This window comes from Acinonyx jubatus, chromosome B1 (genome assembly GCF_027475565.1).
Source record: "Acinonyx jubatus isolate Ajub_Pintada_27869175 chromosome B1, VMU_Ajub_asm_v1.0, whole genome shotgun sequence".
Taxonomy (NCBI): Eukaryota; Metazoa; Chordata; class Mammalia; order Carnivora; family Felidae; genus Acinonyx; species Acinonyx jubatus.
In genome coordinates, this window is record NC_069382.1 from 38,235,633 (window position 1) to 38,256,923 (window position 21,291).

At 40.6% G+C, this 21,291-nt stretch overlaps 1 protein-coding gene across 5 annotated transcripts in view; it reads left to right on the forward strand.

Moving 5' to 3' along the window:
* Positions 1 to 21,291, forward strand: part of SH2D4A (SH2 domain containing 4A) — a 70,492-nt gene that overhangs the window by 16,643 nt on the left and 32,558 nt on the right. For 4 of the 5 annotated variants that reach the window (XM_015075893.3, XM_053216497.1, XM_027071765.2 and 1 more), the window contains exons 3-5: positions 443 to 602; positions 1,990 to 2,161; positions 18,421 to 18,501. In XM_015075893.3, the coding sequence (XP_014931379.1) occupies positions 443 to 602; positions 1,990 to 2,161; positions 18,421 to 18,501 (413 nt within the window). The remainder of the gene's footprint in view (positions 1 to 442; positions 603 to 1,989; positions 2,162 to 18,420; positions 18,502 to 21,291) is intronic. The other variant, XM_015075895.3, reaches the window with a different exon arrangement.

Sequence of the window (21,291 nt, forward strand, 5' to 3'; positions counted from 1 at the left end):
GTCCAAGGTACACAGCTAGGAAGTGGCAGGGCTAAGAGTTCAATTAAAGCCAGACTGATTCTAAAATGAAAATACCAAACCTTGGAGCAGCTGTGTCATTCTGGGGTTCCAGGAGACTCTCAGACTTGAGAGGTTCTGATATCTGATGTTAGCTCTGTTCCCCTGAAGGTAATGTAAATAATACATGGCTTCTTCCCATATCACCTTCTTTACTTATTAAATGGGCACATTCAAAAACCATATTCCCATATTCTGCTATAGCCACCACCCACTGCTACCACCTCCATTGCTCCCTGGGAATGCTGCTGGTTCCTGAGCAGATTGGAAGCACTTTGTCTCATCCAATAGCTTTTTTCCTGAAGATGCAATACTTTAATGATGGCAAACATAATAACCCATGACTAAAGATATTTGTCCAATCTAAATTTTGTTTTACTTGCAGAGAATGGCAAATCTGTTCATTGGAAACTGGGAGCCGATAAGGAAGTCTGGGTCTGGGTGATGGGTGAACACCATCTAGATAAACCCTACGATGTTCTCTGTAATGAAATTATTGCTGAGAGGGCCCAGCTGAAAGCAGAGCAGGAAGCGGAAGAGCTCAGGTATGAGATCTACAAACCAGTGAGAGGCTGGCCAGATTATACAGTCATGCAAAGATGCCTCTTCTTCACAGTAGCTGGAGGGAGAGTGGGGTGGGCAGAGTCACAAGAGTAACTTTAGATCTGTCGGGCAAGTTTCTTTAGACTTTTGGTGGTTCCCTTTATTCCCACAATGTGATCAAATCAGCTGTTTCATTTCCTTGCTTGTCACCCTGGGTTTGATCTGGATGTGGTTTCCCCAAGAATCACTGGCTTCACTAGAACCATGCTGGAGCACCAAAGGCTGACACAGCTGAGCATCAGGAATAGAAATAAGAAATGCAGTGACAGTTCAAGCTTCAGGACTTCAAACAAGATTGCTTAGATATAGGTAGCTGAGTAAGCAGGCCTTTTAGGGCCTGTGCTAGGTGGTGGGGATTCAAAAATGAACAAGGAGCTTCCAGTCTAGGAGGAGAAACAGGTACACCACTAACTTCAGCTGATATAGGTTGTGATATGTGCTATAAGTAAATTATTAACAAAGCATTAACTGGACCTATGATTCCTACCCACAAAAGAGGTGAAATCTGAATTGAACCTTAAAAGATAAGTAGAGTTTTTCAGTGCAGAATGTCAGGAAGGAGACTGCAGGCAGAGGGCATAATCAAGATCCTTAGTCTTGAATATGTAAGGTTCTTTGGGTGATGATGAGTTCTTCTGAGTGTTTGGGGTATATGTGGGCAAATAGCGGGAGACAGGGCCATGTGCTAAAGTGCTTTGAAAGCCAGATTTAGGACTTTGGACCTTATCCTGTGGATGGTGGCAGTTTTTGAATCAGGAAGAGACATGATCAGCTGGAGATCTAGGAAGGTAACTTGAGTGGTAGCAGTGAGGCAGATGATTGATCCCCTCTGCAGGGTGCCCAGGGTGACTTCTGTGAAGCCTCTTATCCCTTGATGAGATAGAAGCAGACATACGGACCTCAGTTCAGTTCCCAAGGGCTGGTGATGCTACCCACAGCTCCTGTAACTAATGTATAAATGAGCATGCAGAGATAAACTAATTATTTGCTGCTTATCAGAGGAAGGCAGTGTGCTCTAGCAGTTTAGCTTCTGAACAGGAATTGGGCAGACCCGGGTTCAAATCCTGCCTGTGCCACTATGTAGCCTTGGATAAATAAAATAATTATTTTGAGCCATTTTGAGTTAAGCAAGGATAACAACCCCTTTCTTGAGGGCTGTTATGAGGATTAAGTTAATGTCTTTAAAATACTAGCAAAGGGCTCAGCCTATTCACTTGGTAAATGGTATCTATTACTGTTTTTCACATAATTTGAATGTAGGCATCTGCTTTGGAAAAGCTATCCATGTTGGAGAGTGTTTTTGATAATTCCACATTTGTTTCTCTTCAGAAAGACTCAGTCCAAAGAATTTGCCAATAGCTTGAAAACGAGATCACAGTACTATGATCTGCAAGCACCAGATACCCTGGAGTCTCAGAATATCTGTAAGAAAGCAGCGGAAGAGGAGGAGCTGGGGAAAGGCTCTAGACTGGCACCACCCCTTGAAGAAGAGAAAATTCCAGTGAGTCTTTCATATCTGTAAACATGCAGAATTTCATAACCAGGGAAGTGAAAGATATTGGGGCCACTGAGATGAATGTAGTTGAACATCAGGCTCTCAGACTTTTCTGGGAAAAATCCCTCCCAACTGGAAGGCCCTGATGTTCAATTTGACTCTCCTGCTATTTCACAACAAAGGTAAAGCACCCCTTTTTCATGGACTGAAGTTGTGAAGAAGGAACTCTAGGAATAAAATTTTGCATTTTAAGGTATTTGGGGGGTTTATTTTTTCCCTATTATATGTCTTCTATAACGGGGATTGGCAACTTTTTTGTGTGTGAAGGGCCAGATGGTAGATACTTGAGGCTTGTGGACCATACAGTCTCCGTCACAACTGTATATAATATAATAGATGTGGCTCTGTTCCAGTAAAACCTTACTTACCTAACAGTGCCAGGTCTGGCATACAGGCTGTGGCTGACTGATTCCAGTCCTAGAACGCTGGTACATTTGTAATGTAGATTATTCTCTATCAAGTCTTCCCCTTTTGGTGGAGGACTACACCTCAGTGCCTCACTGGCTTCCCAGGTTCTGCTTGTGACTGTGGGGACTGCTATTTCCTCAACAGAATTTTATAATCAGAATTGTTCTGAATTCTCTTGTGTCTCAGTGGGTTCAAAAAGCTCAGACATCATTTGCTACTTAGGTTATAGTTTGGAAGAACAATAAAATGATATTATGAAGTACCTTCTTCTGCCAGGAATTTAATTAAACTGAGAATTAACAAGGGATCTACAATTGTTTGACTTCTGATCAGGTCCCCAGTTCTAGGACACTAGTTTTGTGTGTTCTTGACCTCTTTGAGCTGTCACTCATGACAGATCCCCTCTGCTGGGTGCCACATGGTGACAAAGCACACTGCTGAGCATCTCATTTAATCCTCAGAATGACATTATGACCTGGGAACTGTTTCTGTATTTGTCCATTTTACAGGTGAGGAAACTGAGGTTAGATATGGCTATTCAATCTGCCCGAGGTCTCATAGTTGATAAGACTGAACCGGGATTCAATCAGAGGTCTGCAGGACCCCTAGGTCATTCCTTAACTCTTGTGCTTGATTGTCTTATTAATATGAGGAAGGTGAAGAAACTTTAAAAACGCCTATAAATATGAGGCTCAAAATATTTAGGGGTATAAAATTCTAAAATTGGGTTTATATCCCAGGGTCATCCCTGGGTCCTCTCCTCACATCTACAGTGAAACATTCAAGCTCTTCCAGGCCTGCTTTGCACTTCACATTTAATACCAATCTACCTCCAAACAGCATATTCCCTTCCTAGCACCCCTAAAATGAAGAACAACAATAGCAACAACAAAAAAAAACCTCCTTCAAGAGCATTAAGTAAGCATGCTTACTTTTGTGATTGAATCACAATACTGTCCTAGAAAAAAACATTTTCAAAAGTAGGACAAAAGATTAAAATAGAAGTTAAAATAAATACCATGGCTGTTATTTTTATACACACACATATGTAATACACACACACACACACACACACACACACACATGCATACACACACACAAACACACAGTGAGAGAAGATCTCAAGATTGACTGATTTACTCATTCTTTTAAAAAGTACCCATTATGTGCTAGGCCTTGAGTTTGCAATGTAGGAGTAAGAACAGAATCACTGCTGAACTTCAGAATGAAGTTGAATGAATGAACTGCTGAGTGAACTTTATAGTTGAGGAAGCAGAGAGACTTCATGTAACACATCCTTTCAAAAGATAATAAGTGATCCCAAGAAAAGGATATGTTTCTGTGCACCCCCATTACACTAGACCTTGAGCAGTAGCAGGAAGTGCAGGGTGGCTTTGCAGAGGACATGGAGCTGGAGATGATGACTGAGGATGGCTGGGGCTGGTGGTTCCAGCTAAGGGACAGCATGGATGAAGGCTGCCTAGCTGGGGGAAGGGGGAGGCTTTGGAGAAACCAAAGAAGGCTGTGTGGCTGGAGTGCAGAAGGGACACAGAAGAACATATGACTGAGTGACAGGGTGAGCAAGGCCAGGCAGGACAGGGTCTCTGAGACAACTTTATGTTTTGACCCCTTTTTCAAGAACAATTGAATAGTGTCAAAGATTTTTGAAATTTTATATTTTGAAGGGCTCATTCATGGATCTGAGTAGGTGGGGAAGGGGCAAGCTTTCTAACACAACCCAAGTTTCTAAGATCAGATGCCTGAGATGACAGAGGTTTTATCAGCATAAACACGAACATGTGGAGGAGAAGCTGGTTTTAAAAGAAAAGAAGAGTCTAGTTTAGAGATATCAAGGATTTCACATGCCACTTGAGGCAGTAGCAATAGATAGAAGTTGATTTTATACATAATAATAAAGGATATATAATTTGATTTGGAGTTTGCAAAGCTTTCTCTCATGTAGTCATTTCATTTCACAATACTCCTGTGAGGTAGACAATGCAAGTATTTCTTTTGTACAGATGAAGAGACTAATGCTCAAAGAAATTAAGTGGTTTGCCCCTAAATCACAGAAAGCTCTTGTTTTTGTTTATCTACTTTAATCCTCATCACAATGTATTTAAAACAAAATTCATCATCTTCCCCAGATCTGCTCCTTCAGACAAAAACTCTGGTGGGAAACCAAGGCTAGAGCTTTGGGAGTCATCCAATATGTTTCCAAAATGCAATTCAGGTTTGCACAGTTAAGATTTCCACATTTCATCCATAATTTATTTTAACTATAATATCTAGAAGGATATTGTCATGTCTGTAAACTTTCATCGTCTACACACAGCCTAAAATGTATTATAAAAAGAAAAATTATCAAGCAAATTTTATTGAAGTTAGTGATCATGAAGCTTATCTGAATAATCATGGACAGGTTTAAAGAGCAGTCAGTCTTCTAGAATTATAAACAGTATTCAAGGAAAACCAATTATAGATTTACTAAAGTAAAATGGCCTTGTTAGATTTGTAATACATTTCCATGGGACATCTCATCATCAGAGAACTCCGGACCTAATCTGAAAGCACCTCTTACTGGTCTTATCTAAACTCTCTGGAGGGCTGTGGAGAGTGGGAGAAAGTTAAATTCAACCTACATATTGTTGTGCATTCAGCACTGTAGAAGCTCTTGTATAGAGTCATATACTTATGGGAAGTAGTTCTTTTGGTTAATAGTGACCCCTTACATTTGTACTGAGGCATTTGATTAGACTGTATTTCTGCATTTGTATCAGCCAGAGTTTTTCAACTCTGCTTTGATTATCTTATGAAAGGGTCAAGGTGAACATGTCATCAGGGACCCAAGTCCTCTGTAGGAATTGGGCTAAATTCCACACTCATTCCTTCATTATCCTCCCTGTTTACCCAGTAATATTTTGAATAAGATGAAATCAGCCTACACAAATGCCACAGCCAGTTTCAATGGAAGAAAATAGTGCATCCTAAGATCATCGCTGGTTGCCTAGGAGAGTCTTTGGCAAAACAGGCAGATTTTCCTTAGTACTAGTAATTAGGGTGTTAGTGGTTGAGGTGAGGAATCTGACATTTAAAATGTGTGCAGCTTGTACAGCTGTCAAAAGACTTAGATTCGCTATTTCACTCCATCCTCACAACAAACGTAGGTATGAAACAGGTTCTTCTCTGAGTGGATGAACCGAGGGCAGTGGTCTACACAAAGCCTGATTAGAGGTAGGGCTGGGGCCATAAACCAGGTCCTCTAACTCAGGGCTAGAGCTCCAGCTATCCCATCACGCCCCAGGGAAGGTATTCACATCTGTGTCATCGTAATGATCATGCTGTTGGGATTAGAGTTTTTGGTGTTTTTCCCCTAAAGCAGGAATGCTTTAGACCCACATGTTGTCAGCTTTAAAATTAAACAGAAAATCTTTTTCTATAAGAAAACATGGAGAAAGAGGAAGAGGAAGGACTGAGGAAGTAGTAGAGAAACAAACACAATTAAATCGAACTGCCCGGAAACCCTGCGACAGTCTAATTGATGGCAGTGGTGTTTTCCAGAGTTCACTTCTCTACATGCTTGCTTCTCTCTCAGCTGTTTCTCAGATTTTCAGAGTGGCATCTCTGCCCTACACTGTGACAACATCGAGTCTGTGGGGCAGGGTTTATCACTAGGCAAATTTGCTGGCTAGGCAAATCTCCCAATCTTTTGGAGCCTCTGTTTTCTCAACTATAAAAACTGGGGATTAAAAATAACCTGCCTTGTTTATCTCATGTTTTTTTTTGTGTGTGAAAATTACATGAAATAATTGGGAATTCTTGAAAATTTTCAAATCCCAGTACAAATCCAAGGGGTTGTTTGAACTAGACATACTCTAAACCTTGCCCCTGCTGTAAGAGTGTCCTTTGTGCAGGCTGCATGGGTGAAGACCTTGCATGATTTGGCTGGATTGATTGAATCAGTGTTTTTCTTAACGAATACTTACCAAGGGTCCAATACATGTACTGATGGATATTATGGAGCCACAAAGGAGGCACAGGACAAGGTCTTCATCCTTCAGGAATTAGAGGAAAGATTAGAAGCAGTTAGTACTAAGGAAGGACATAATCAAGTTCCAGCTGGGTAGAAGGTCAGGGCTTGACTGGTTTGTAGAAGGCAGGGATGGGGGTAGGCCTGATGTCATGGGGATATGCAGAATGTCTGTGGTGAGAAAATGGAAAGCATCATTTGTGGGGATACAGGGAGGAGGGCAGTCTGACTGGGATAAAGTACTTTGGCTGGGACTTGGAAGGTGCATTTGAGGGGCTGATAGGCCATATTATGGAAGAGGAATCAGGCTTTTTTTGTGTTCATTTTCTATTGCTGCCATAGTAAATTACTGTAAACCAAATGGCTTAAAATAATACCTGTTTGTTATATGACAGCTCTTGTGGTCAGAATTCCAACATGGCTTGGTTAGGTCCTTTGCTGAGGGTCTCAAAAGGCAGAAATCAAGGTTTTGGCTGACATGGGTTCTTATCTGGAAGCTTTAGGAAGAATCCCTTACATGTTTAGACTACTGGCCATAGGAGTTAGCTTGTGGAGATGGAATGTTTGGTGAGATGATTCCTCATAAGTTCTTCCACCTCTAAACATTCATGGTCCTAAACAACACCCGTAGGCATGACCTGAAATAGAATATTTTTTGTATCACTACAGATGTTAAGGATGGTTTCCATACAGTTTTAATGGATGAGCCTCACCATGGAGTCTGGACTTTCAGATTCAAGCAGAATTTAGGCAAAGATGTGAGGTTCAAGCCCAGTAGTACAAGGCTGAGGTTAATCCAGTCTCATTTCTGGAATTGAGGTACAAGTTTTATCTTTCTCAGTCAATTGGCAATCCTATTCTGAGCTTTTCTCCACAGCCCTCTGCCTGAGACTCAAAACTCTTATCTTTTGGCCCTCCTGGGAAATAGCTAATCTTCTCACAATGTAGAAGAGATTGTGAAATGTAGAGATATGTAGAGAGTTGTACCCTTCCCTCCATGGGACCAGAACACTAAATAGCCCAATGTATAGGTCTGCATTTCGATCGTTTTATACCAATATAACAACGATTTACTTTATTTTTAAAAATTTATTTTATTTATTTTTTTATTTGAAAGAGAGTGCATGTGAGGGGCAGAAGGAGAGAGAGAGAGAGAGAGAGAGAGAGAATCTTAAACAGGCTTCAGGCTCAGTGCAGAGCCTAATGTAGGGCTTGATCCTATGACCCTGGGATCATGACCTGAGTCAGATGCTCAACTGACTGAGCCACCCAGGTGCCCCAACAATGATTTATTTTATATATTCATTAGCAGATGGAGTCATCCAAGGAGCTCTCTTGTAGAATCATGAAAGATTTGCCCCAATTCTAAGGGTGAAGAATTTGTTTCACCCTTAGAGTCATGAGAAGCAAGTCTGGGGGGGGGGGCGGTTTGACAATAGTTGTTTGACCCCCACTTCAGGGTTTAGAAAATTTGGAGTCCAGTCTCAGAGCAATTTTCTTTCTTTTTTTTTTTTTTTTTAACTTTTTATTTATTTTTTTGGGACAGAGAGAGACAGAGCACGAACGGGGGAGGGGCAGAGAGAGAGGGAGACACAGAATCGGAAACAGGCTCCAGGCTCTGAGCTATCAGCCCAGAGCCTGACGCGGGGCTCAAACTCACGGACCGCGAGATTGTGACCTGGCTGAAGTCGGACGCTTAACCGACTGCGCCACCCAGGCGCCCCAACAGAGCAATTTTCTACACACTCAAATAGTCATGAAAAAATTTTAAAAGAATATACTTATGTTGATTTAAAATTTTCATTTTAACAAATGGCCAGAAGTAAGACTGCCCGATTCAGTACCAGGTACTGTGAAACTGTACTGCTGACGCAGGAGACCTCTAGTCTGGGAATGGAGGCTTCGGTCTTCAGAGGCAGCTCTGCGACTTGGGGCAGAATCCTGTAAGGAATCAAGGCCCCCTCTAAAGTAGGGATTAAATTAGCAACACAGTTTCTTTACAAAAGAAGCTGAGAAAATTTATCAACATGAGGATGTTTGCCCAATACCATCTGATGGAAGCAGCAAGAATTGTCCCCTGAAATCCTTCAGTTATAAGATGCTGTTTTATCGCAGGCCCAGCCTTGGTCCTTTTCATTTTTCAGATGAAGAGTTGGAGGCCACAGGAGCCTCAGTGGTTTGTGTATTCTGCAGAGGAGGCTGAAGTAATGCCTGGATTAGAGTTGAATGTATGGTTCTTTTTCTGAAAAGCTATTGCCCTCTACAAAATACCTACCCTGTTCCTATTTTTGGCAGTGGTGATAGTGCTTGGGAAACTCAGAAATAATGTTCTGCTTAGTATTTAGTGAGAGTGTTGTGGTTCTTAGTGGATCACAGTGAACACTGTGTTACTGGGTGCCTGTCGCTGAACTAGAGGTGATGATACATGTCAGCATTTAGCTGTCACCCAGCCAGGTTTTGAGATATGCAGGTGGGGAAGCAGATGCCATTCCCATGCAAAGACAAGTCTGACTGGGAGTTAATAGGAGCCAGAGAAAATGACAGATAATGCACTGTGTGAGGCTCCCTCTCCCTGGGGAGTTTAGGTGAGAACTGGAGTACTCCGCAGCTAAGTGGAAATTCTTAGGGATCCTGGATGTGGACAGCCAGTGTTTTCCCCACTCTGTGCGAGAGAATTTGGGAGACTACAAAACAGTTGTGAGTGTGGTTTGGAGAGTGGCAGAATATGCTAATTCAAAGATAAGCCCCTTTGTGTTTCTCTGTTTATATGTAATTTGTAGGGGCTGGGGAACTCATTCATTAATCACTAGACTGACTGTCCTTGCCCCCAGGAGGGACCTTGAATGAAACTTTATCTGCTCACTTGTAGATTTTATCTCATTTGTTATTTTTGTAGAAATGGCCTTCAGAGTAGACCCTACTGCAAAACAAAAGATTAAAACATTAGAACACAAACATCTGGGATTCAAAGCATTCCAAAAAAAAAAAAAAAAAAAAGCCTTGAGCAAGATTTTTTCCTCTTCATATCTTTAAAGAAACAGAGTTAGAGATAACACCTCTTGCCTCTCTACCCCTACTTTGCACATATGCACATGTGCGTGCACACTGTCCCAAGACTCTGATATCTGTTTTTATATCTGTCATTTTACTGTAAGATCTGGTAAAAAAAACATGCTACTAAAATGTACACTTTGATTGTTAATTTGACATTGAAGCCGTGGTGGTTATATTTTTAAGTGTTATTCTAACTCCTAGCTTTGTGTTCCCATTAGCAGATAGCAATGAAGGAACAACCTGTAAAACTATTTTCAGACATAATGAAAGACTTCCACTTAGGTTTTCCTTCTTCCATACATCACTTCCAATCCAAAGTTAAACTTGCTCTCAGAAACCAGCAGTTGTCTAAAACCGGAATTTGGTTGTTTGCCTTGATAAAGGAGAGATTCAGAAGCAAGATACTAAGATCAAGACCACTTCTTTAAAGAATAGAAAAGAATATGCTGAATTGTGGTGGGTTTTTTTTTGGACCTTTATTCATCTCTAAGTGCTACTTATAGAGCAACCAAGTTTTGGTTATATGTGGCTTGTGCGTTTTGTAAAGGGTGAACAGTAGTACTAGATCACAGTTTTTCTTAGGTGATTTAATCGGGGACATACTAAAGCTTGGTGAGTAGGCGGGGTGGAGAAGTCTGCACCCTACCCCAGAGTAGATGCCCCTGTGCCTGGGCTTGGAAACCATTATGGCATTGCCTGGCTCTTGTATGCAGACAGGCATATTGCCAATCCCTAAATGGGAGTTGGGTTCACACTTATAATAAGGAACCTCAATGTAAATAGAATGGGAAAATGTGTTCCTGAAATGCAAGCTAGAATTTTGAGGATTGAATTAGATGTGTTAAATAAAAAACTGAGTAAATTAAGAGAAAAGTTTTTAATGTTTATTTTTGAGAGAGAGTGTGCGAGTGAGCGGGAGAGGGACAGAGAGAGAGGGAGACACAGAATCTGAAGCGGGCTCTAGGCTCTGAGCTGTCAGCACAGAGCCTGAGGCAAGGCTCCAACTCATGAACTTTGAGATCAGACCTGAGCCAAAGTTGAACACTTAACCAAGTGAGCCACCCACGTGCCCCTAATTGAGCAAATTTTAAAGACCCAACTGACTTTATTAATTGGTTCATTAATTGGGCAACATCCTATCCAGCAAGTAGAAGGGAGCTCTAAAGGGTTTTGGAAAAGGAAAGTTTTTGAAGGTAGAAAGGGAGTGGAAAAAGGAAACTATTAGCAAAGAATCCATTGTTTTAGACAAGCTCACCCTTCTAAAAGGAACAGAGTGCTCTGTCAGTAAAATTCCTAGAGCTGACCAGGAAATTCCCATTCTGACTGCTTAAGGTTACCTTTTTGGGGGTGTGAAACTGCAGTTATGTTAGGTAGTAAGTCTTGGTTTACTGACTTGGGTCTCAAGCTAGGCAACGCCATTTTGGGCCCATCGTTTTCTTTTTAACAGGTGTGAAGAAAAAAGACGGATAATCCCAAACCAGTAACTGTTTCCCTTGATGTATATTCTCTTCTAGTGTGCATGCAGGAAGCAATATTATTTTTGTGAGAGACAAAGTATTGGGTATGCTAGGCAAAAACAGACAAGGGGTTTGTTGTGCTCATTTTATTAATTCAAGAGTGGAGCCATAATCAGAAAGTTATATAATTACCCAAGTGGTTTCCATGTAACGTAGTAGAATTTCATGGTAGACTATAGAATAAAATTTTATAGAAGATAGAATTACAAAATCCTAGGGCCTTAGAAGCCATTTAAACTGTTATACTTTTAAAAACAGTATGTTATAGGGCATTGGGGTACTCAGTCAACCAACCAGCTCTTGAATTCTGCTCAGGTCATGATCTCATGGTTCATAAGATTGAGCCCCATGTTGAGCCCAGCATCATGCTCTACGCTGACAGCGAGAAGCCTGCTTGAGATTCTGTCTCTCTCCCTCTCTCTCTCTCTGCCCCTCCGCCCGCTTGCATGCATGTTCTCTCAAAATAATTAAACTTTAAAAAATAAAAAAATTTAAAAAATGGCAGATATAGCCTATCACTGGGTTGGATATGAGAATCAATGAGGCAATATATATTGAAGTGTTTTGTATAGTATTATGTATGATATAAATATTATAGTTAGGTTCCTATATTCCCTTATGTCAAGACTTCCCATTATCAATCATGTTTTTAAGACTCTTTTCTCTCTTAACAATCTTTTTTTATTTTATCCTTATACTTTATATTTAATAATTACTTTATTTCCCTTGCTTGTCTTCATTTTGTTTTTCATGGAACATATATCAGGTGTGTCCCTAGTGAAAATGTAAGGGCAGCCTTTGAAAGTCTTTCATATCTGAAATGCTTTGCCCTAACAACCCCTATTGGTTCTGCATTATTACATTTTCCGAGGATGTCCCTGCCAGTTCTCCTATTTGCACATTGCTGTGAGGGGTTATAGGGGGAAGGTACAATGAAAGTGGACAGATGTTCATTCAGTATACAGTTCAGTGCTCTAATATGGACAAAATAAACTCAGACAATATATTATTTAAAGATGTTCCATAAAATTACACACAATATTAGAGTCTGCTGTACTTTTAAGTCAGGCTATCTAGTAGTCCATGTGCATAGATTTTACTAGGAACATTGTTAGCAAAGTAAGGAAAGACTCTCTAGGGTCTCTGTTGTCCTAATTCATGTTTCAGTAAAACCATTCCACAGAGACCATGTACCATATTTTCAACAGTAAAATTGATTGTCCCGTTTTTCATCTTGTTAGTTTAGTTGGACTTTGAAAGATATCTCTACCCCATATTATTCTCCTTCATAACTTTATGAAAGCAATTTCATTATTCTGCCTCTCTCATTATTTTAGAAGGAAAAAGCTAAATCCCAGTATGCTCAAATGCTTAATATTATAGTCATCGTTGGGAAATTTTATTTAAAATGGCTGGAAATACCATGATATGATTATTCCAATGACCTGGTTAGCAAAATGGGTGAGTTATATGCCATCAATTTTCAGAGAATTTTAATTGTCTCTCTTGATTAATATTAAAACTAGACTAAATATTTTATAATGATTGAGAAAGTGCTTTATGAATTTATGGTATGTTCATTCATGCACCAAATATTTATTGAACCCTACTAAGTGCCAGTCACTGTTCTGTTTGCTGAGGGCTCAGCTATCAGTGAATTAAGCTGACATAGTCTTTGCCTTCATTATTCTGACCTTTTATCCATTAAGGAATACCATGGATTTAAGAGGTGTAAGAACAGGATGGCTAAACACTTAATTTGGTAATTTTTTTTCAAAAGGAAACTCTTGGTTTTAGCCTGTTAATTCATCATTTTAATCTTTACCATAAAAATTGAATGCTAAAAATCTTATGTTTATTGGAGTTTTCTGGTTTATTTGCAATTAATAACTTGCATAGCCATACTTTTAAACAGAGTGAGTATTAAGTTAAAAGACAGAACAAACTGTTTTTCAAATCAGCTTTTTTAAATGTTTATTTATTAATTTTGAGAGAGAGAGAGAGGACATGTGCATATATGCATGAGTTTGGGAGGGGCAGAGAGAGAGGGAGAGAGAGAGAATCCCAAGCAGGCTCCATACTGTCAGCATGGAGCCTGATGTGGAACTCAGTCCCATGAACTATGAGATCATGACCTGAGCCAAAATCAAGAGTAGGTCGTACAACTGACTGAGCTACCCAGGCACCCCTCAAATCAGTTTTAAAAGTGAATATAATTATTATAATTCTCATGGGACACATAGTCTCTGGGGAAAATATGATTTGTAATCATGTAATACAGATGTTGCTACAGTATCTTTTGATAATCCAATTGCTTATATAGATTTGAATTGCCATACTTCTAAATTTAACAGTAATTTGTATCCACAACACACACACACACACACACACACAGGCACGCGCACACACACGCACTACCCTTTGGTCAATACAGATGCTCTCCACTCCCAGATCTGGTTGGGCCTGCACGACTAGAAGGGACCATTCTGACTCAGTGTCTGCAGGAAGTCTACTACCTTCTGATGCCGTTGGCTTTCAAGTTTTCACTTTATTTTGCGGAGTCATATTCTGTGGCAGTTTTTATTTTTAAATAAAGGGGATATGAAGCAGGTAAGATTGCTTTAACTGTGCCCATAGAGTTTCAGCAGCTGCAGAAGCCTCTGTAATGTAGCAAATGGGAAGTGGGTGCTGTGGCTTGCATGCATGAGAACAAGCACACATTCTCTCTGGGACATCCTGCGGAAAGACTGAGCTGTAGACATCAAGAGGACATGGTTTCAATCTCTGATTTCCTACCTATTAACATGTCACCTTACCTCTTTTGTAAAGGGACAGTACCTGCTTTGATTCTCTTATAGGATTGATAATGAAGGTCAAATGATGTATCGGACTTGAAAGTGCTTTGAAAGCAAAAATTATGCAGGTATGGGTAGTTTTCCTTTCTTTCTAATAATAGGAATAATTAAAAAGTATATTCCCTGGAACATAGCATCATATGGAAGCTTCAGAGGGGGCATGGTACCTTCTCCAAGAAGTCTCTTCATCTTCACTCTGGGAATGTTGAGTGGCAACAGCATTCCTGAGATTGTCTCCATCTGGTATTAACATCATAAATAGTCACTTTTGAGCCAATAATCTGGTTGTTTTTTAATAAAGGAAATCTCCTTGGATCATACTGTTTTCAGTCTACTATACTGAACTTGTATTTCATGGATTTGTAGAATGGGTAAGTGTATCTGAATGAACCCATTCTATACATGTCCTCATTAGTTCTTCATATTATTTTAGCACTTTGGAATAATGGCAAATCTTGGTTCACCTTGAAAACTAGAATTTTTTTATGTGGTTCTTGGTATATGTGAAGAGTTTTTAGAGTTTACCATATATTTTAGACATATAGAAGTACTTCAGTAGAAGTATCAGGTAGTTATTAACTGGGTGGTTATTAAACTAATTGAAATTATTTATGCTCTGACTCCTCTACTCAAGAACCAACTCAGAACTTTGGTATACTGAAAACAGAACCTAAAACTTGTAACAAAGAAAGGATGTCAAATCTGATGGCACCAGCAGATGGTGCTCATGGTCACATTATCCCTTCAGTTCCGGTCCATTTCATTGTCTGGCTCATTTGTCTGTGCTTAGTTTTGAATTATCTTTTTTTGTTTTTTTTTTTAACATTTATTCATTTTTGGAAGACAGGGAGAGAGACAGACCATGAGTGGGGAGGGCAGAGAAAGAGAGGGAGACACAGAATCTGAAGCAGGCTCCATGCTCCAAGCTGTCAGCACAAAGCCTGATGTGAGGCTTGAACTCAGGAACTATGAGATCATGGCCTGAGCTGAAGTTGGACGCTCAGCCGACTGAGCCACCCAGGTGCTCCCAATTTTGAATTATCTTAAGAGTATTAATAACCCCATCATTTCTGATAAGTGCAAAAGCAGTGAGAATGTTGAAATGCTGGTGTCGGGGAAGGATTTCCTCTGCCTTCGAGGTCCTTCTGGCCAGAATAAGAATCAGAGTGACACGAGACAGACTAACAGGAGAAAATCAAATTTAATTTCCTATGTATGAGAAACCCACACAGATGTGGAAATTCTGAAGACAGTCAAGCAAAATGTGGTGTATATATCATTCTGAAAGGGGCTCTAGGGGTCTGGGACTTCCTGCAATTCACAGGATGATAAAAAAGAGTAAATGGTAAAAACAAATGTTTTCTGGGCCACTCAGAAAGAATGAGACACAGAGGACATTGATCAAACAGGCTCTGCTAGATTCCTCTCTCTCTGCTATACCTAGTTCATAGTGTCATGGAGTTATCTCTAGTGACAGCTCTCTTCCTAGAGCAAGACCTCTATCTAAATTCTTTTAAGTAGTTGAGATGGGAAGGTAACGAGCTTTTCCTGAATCTGCTGGGCTTTGATTGCTTTTAACTCAAAAATTACCTTCATGCCAATGTAGTCCATCTTGGGGTGGTCTGCCCTTGGTGGTAGATAGATAATATAGGAAAAAAGATAATAAAAAAAGCAAGTGGTAAGGAAACAATGCTGTATGTGCATATAAGATGAATCATTCAATTGAGCAAATAATTCTAAGGGACAAAGAATAACTCACACAGTGTGCTTCAAGTGCCATGCAGATGATAGTAATTGGCAAGTGATGGGGGAAAAAGGTTTGACAAAGTAGAATATATGTTAGAAGAGACCTGTCCAAGCCCTGTTAGCCTGAAGCTAATTCAGGAAACAACTGAGAGTCTGCAAGCTTAAAGGCTGAGGGTGGATGAGTGCTGGTGACAAATCCCCAGTCCAAAGCTCTGCTGGCTGCCTAGGTCCAGGTCCTGCCACAGACTAGTGGCTGGTTCCGTAGCTAGAACCTGAGTACAGTGCTTGAGCAGACAAGGGAGGGTGGTTACCAGTCTCCTAATTTTCTTTTTCTTTAAAGTTTTTTTCTTCAATTTATTTATTTATTTTGAAAGAGAGAGAGAGAGCCTGAGTGGGGGAAGGACAGAGAGAGAATCCCAAGCAGGCTCCGCACTGTCAATGCATAGCCTGACACAGGGCTCAAACCCACAAAACATGAGATCATGACCTGAGCCAAAGTTGGATGCTTTACTGACTGAGCTACCCAGGTGCCCCCCTCCTAATTTTCAACATAGAAGAAACTGATCCTTTTTGCAAAATGATGTCCCACAGATCTTATATCATTAAATAAAGGGAGAGTGGGCCTGTTTTTAAAGCTCACATTCCTTATGGTGGAAATTTATTCAGAGACTACAAATTCAAGTTCTTCAAAGTCATGTTGGACTTTTGAACAGACATGTATAAAATCTGTTGGAACAGTTCTAACCTGTTCACAGATAGGGAACTGGCTACTGTACTATTCTGTTTTAGATGCAGAGCAGTTATGTATCCTTTTATAATATTAAAATAAAAATGAGATAGAATATGGTAGGTAGCAATTGTGAAACCTATAGGAGTCATTATTTCGCCAAGTAATAAGCATAAAGAAACCTTTTGACGTACAACTCATTTCCTATCATTGCAATGTTGACATAGTGGGAAAAGTATAAACTCTGGCACTACCCAGCTGTATGATGCCAGAAAGCTGTACAACTCCTCTGAGATTCAGTTTCTTCCTCTGATAGTTGGGTATTGTGTTGCCCATACATCACAGGTGTTTGAGGAATAAAAATAATACTAAGTTACTAACACAGTGCCTGGTCATAATGTGCCTTTAATGACTAGTAGCCTTCAGTGGAATTAGCATTAATAGCACTCTCCATGACTAGTAAAAAATCTCAACAGAGGGCTTGAAGAGTGCCACTACCAATTGCCATGGCCAGTTTTATTAACTAAAATAGACTAAACTTTTATAACAAATAGACCAACAAAGCAATAGGCAAAACACAACAGGAGTTCATCTTTCTCACTTAGAACTTCAAAGAATGGTTCTGGTTCAGGAGGCCCAGGTCCACAGAGTCACTCAGGGACTGAAGATGTAGTAGTATGACTGTGATCACCATTTCAGCCCAAAGGAAGGGGGAAGTGGGAAGTGGAAAGGAATGCGTGAAGGAGGTTTTAAGGGCTTGAATAGGAGTGGCAAATACCAGGTATCACAAATTGGAAATAACTTATTCCCATGGGCACACCTAACTGCTAGGGCAGCTGGGAAAAGCAATGTAGCTACTGTGAGATAAGGGATAAAACTGAGGTAGTCACACTGGTTTATTACATGACATGGTAATGACCCTAAAGTATCTTGTGCTCCACACTGAATCTCAGTACCAACCTTTTTCTGAAAATTTACTGACAATTTCTGATCAATACCAAAATTCAGGAGTGAGTCCTCAGGCACAGGGCACATAAATCATGGTGATATGGGCTGTGAGAGGCTCATGTGACTTTTCATACTGGGACTTGGCCCAGACTCTGCATCAGGCCGGGGACAGGGGGACAGGGGCCTGTGTAACTGACCTGGCCTTAAGAGACACTCCGTGTGATATGCCAGCTCAGTCACAATGCCAGAGCAGTTGGCATGTGGCAGGCAGGAGTGACACCAGGGAATCTGGGCAATGGATCTGGGAACCCCATTGGCAGGAGTTGCCTCTTGGGAAATCCATCCAGAGCAGCATAAAGCCAGATACTGGGCTGGGTAACAGGGGTGGGAGAGGTGGGGAGGGGAGGAGAGTGATCAGACAGAGAAAGTGGCCAGGGCTCCCAAGCACCAAACTGATATTCTAGTCATGCCTCCAGTCCTATACAGGGAGCAAGGCATATGCAGTTAAATGGCAGAGACGAAGCATTTCTCTGGTCTGAACTAAAACAGGGGATGACATAGAGCAGGGATTAAGAGAAGAAGATAATTTAAATTAAGGAGTAATGGTGATGTCTAGAAGTCATTCTGGGGCCCTGGGGCCAGCTGGGAACAAAAAAGAGAAACCCACTTGTCATGACCAAAACACCAGCTCCAGGGTCTTGAGCAATAATCCCCTACTGAGTAGGGAGGCTGAGGTCTCCCATACCTACTGCCTCAGTCATTATGGACTCAGGTACTTTGGTGATGGAAAGCTTTGGTACATACATCTATGGGAGTGGGGCAGGTTAGGGAACATTGAAACAAGGGAAGCATTAACAGATTATCTACAAACTGCACTGTAGTTCTAAATGGTATAAAAACATGTTTCATTTAATTTTTAGTCATTCTCCAGTTCCTCAAGAAATATTCAACAAATGTTGGCAGATTCTATCAATCGTATGAAGGCATATGGATTTCACCAGGTAAAGACTTACATTCTGTCTTCAGGGGGCTAAATGCATAGCCATGTCCACTAATGTTTCACAAATGGATATATTAGTCTCATGCAGAAATGAAAGCAGCAAAATGTGAAATCTGTCTTAAAAAGCTTGTTAGCATAGCTATTCATCTTTACCTGTTTATCTGGAGGTTGGAAAAGTCTTGAGTATCATGGAAAGAACAGATGCCAAGAAATATCTGCTAAACTCCTCATGGAAGATCTAAAACAGAGACAACACCAGAGAGCGATAAATGAAGCATTTAACTTGGCAGAAATAGTGAATTCAGATTAAGTTCCTAATGTGTTCATTGGTTCTGTGAACCTGTCCCTTCAGGATGAGCAGCCTCTTGTGCCGTCCATGCCCACTGTGCCAGGAGCTCCTTTGGGCACTCAGACCTCTCACACATCCACTCAGACATGGGATTCTTCCTACAGGCCAAGCCTGTTTCCTCCATCATGCTATATTGTCATTGTATCATACATTCTTCACAATAAATGGGGCATAGGCTGGCAGTTGGAAACCATGGTAGGATTTGACCCGCAGTAAGTTTGAAAACATAGCATAAGATAGGAGGCTGTAAAGAGAAGGTTCTGAGTGACCACAGGCCTGAGATGGGGTCATGGTGAAGGCCCACATTCTAGTAGACTCTAGCAGATCTAGTAGGTCTCTAGTAGAGGTCAATTCCCTGACTGGTCTGCAGGGACATGCATGAACTGAGATAGCTCCTGTGGAGACTTCGAGAAGCCATGAACTTTTGTGGTATAGTCCTGGTGTGCATACTGTTGATATAATATAGGCCATTCCAGAGCATCTAAAGGAAAATTTCAGTTGCACTACCCAGATTACATTGCTTCATTTCAAATGATAGCGAGAAAGACAAAGGGTCTTTATTCAACCAATTTCTGCTGAGTTTCTCCTCTGTGGTAGGCACTGTTACAGGCTTTGGAAACACAGTGAAAAAATAGATAAAATCCCTACCCTCAGGAAGCTTATATTCTGGATGTGGAGACAGACAACAAACACATCTATGAAGTCAGATGGTCGTAAGTTCTATGGGGGAAAATGATGCAGGATAAGGGAGGTGAGGAAGGCTGGGAGGGTGGGAATTGGTTTTTTATAGAGATGGTCAGAGAAGGCTACTCTGTAAAGGTGCTATTGGTGGATACCTGAAGGAATGAGGGAAGGGGCCATGTGGATGACTGGGGTAAAGTATGTTCCCAGCAGAGGGAACAGCAAGTATAAAAGCACAAAGGCAAGAGCTCGCTTGACATGGTCAAAGAGATCAGTGCTGAGAAATCATGTAGACCCTTGTAAGGAATTTGGTATCTTGGTGTTATTTCAAGCCACAATGAAAGATGAGATCATCTAGAGAGTGAGTTTAGATGGAAAAGAGAAGTGGTCTGAGGTCTAAGGTACATCAATGTTTAGACTGGGCCTGAAATATCTTGTCTCCAAAATAAGGGAAATGGACTAGATCAGTGGTTCTCAAACATTTTAAGATGTAAGTTATTCGTTTTCACACCCTCTCAGGAGAACACCTAGAGCCATGGGCCGATACATCCCCTCTCTAACTTAAGAAATTATATGGGAATTCAAGAGAGTGAATGAGCAGAAAGATCACTTACCAAGCTTCTCTGTAGAACAAAGGTAATAAAACAGAGCCTTCCCACTTTAAAGGCAATGGAGAGGCTCTCTGAGGAAACTTGTGGAGAGTATTTCCATTAACAGGCTGGGATGAGAGACTTTCTGTGGGAGACGTTTTGACATCAAACTGCCAGTCCTCATGTTTAAACCTCAGCCCGTGGGCATATGGACCAGTGTTCAGCCTCAGCCCTGTTATTCCTTCACTCCTCAGCCTCTATCTTAATTTTCCCATGCTTGGCTCACCATCCCCATCCTGGGCCTACATGTTTCCAGCAAACACTTCTAAAAAGGAAATGATAGGTTGGCTTGGTTTTCTAAATAGATGAAGTAGGAAGTAAGGATCAACTTGTAACTGTTAGGCACCCCTAACAGTCATTTAAAACACCAGAAGCTGCTTTTTGTCTGTTTGTTTTAGTTTTTATAATATTGGCAAACTGCAGAGGCTTAGCTCTAGGCAGGAAATGAAAGTAAGAAAAAAAGTGAAAATAATAAATACACAAAAGTTTTGTTACATCTTGGGGTGCCTGGTTGACTCAATCAATTAAGCATCTGACTCAATTTTGCTCAGGTCATGATCTCACTGTTTCTGGGATCAAGCCCCATATGGGGCTCTGCACTGACAGTGTGGAACCTGCTTAGGATTCTTTCTCTCCCCCTGTCCCTCTCCTGTTTGCTTGCACAGACACACTCTCAAAAGAAAGAAAGAAAGAAAGAAAGAAAGAAAGAAAGAAAGAAAGAAAGAAAGAAAGAAAGAAAGAAAGAAAGGAAGGAAGGAAGGAAGGAAGGAAGGAAGGAAGGAAGGAAGGAAGGAAAAGAAAGAAAGAAAGAAAGAAAGAAAGAAAGAAAGAAAGAAAGAAAGAAAGAAAGAAGTTACATCTGAAGTGGAATATAGTGTATGAATTATCACCTATATTAACTGTGATTTATGACTTCCCACAGTGATTGAAAACAAGTTCCGTGACATCAAGGTTTATATTTTAGTTGGGCTGAAATAACTTAACAGAAAGTCTTTATCTTTCTATAGAGAAAAACAAAAGAAAAAAAAAACTATCATTTTTGTGCTGGAGAACAAAGCATGATCTGTCTTTTCTGACCCTCTCAGCTTATTTCATTATTTAGGTGACCAAG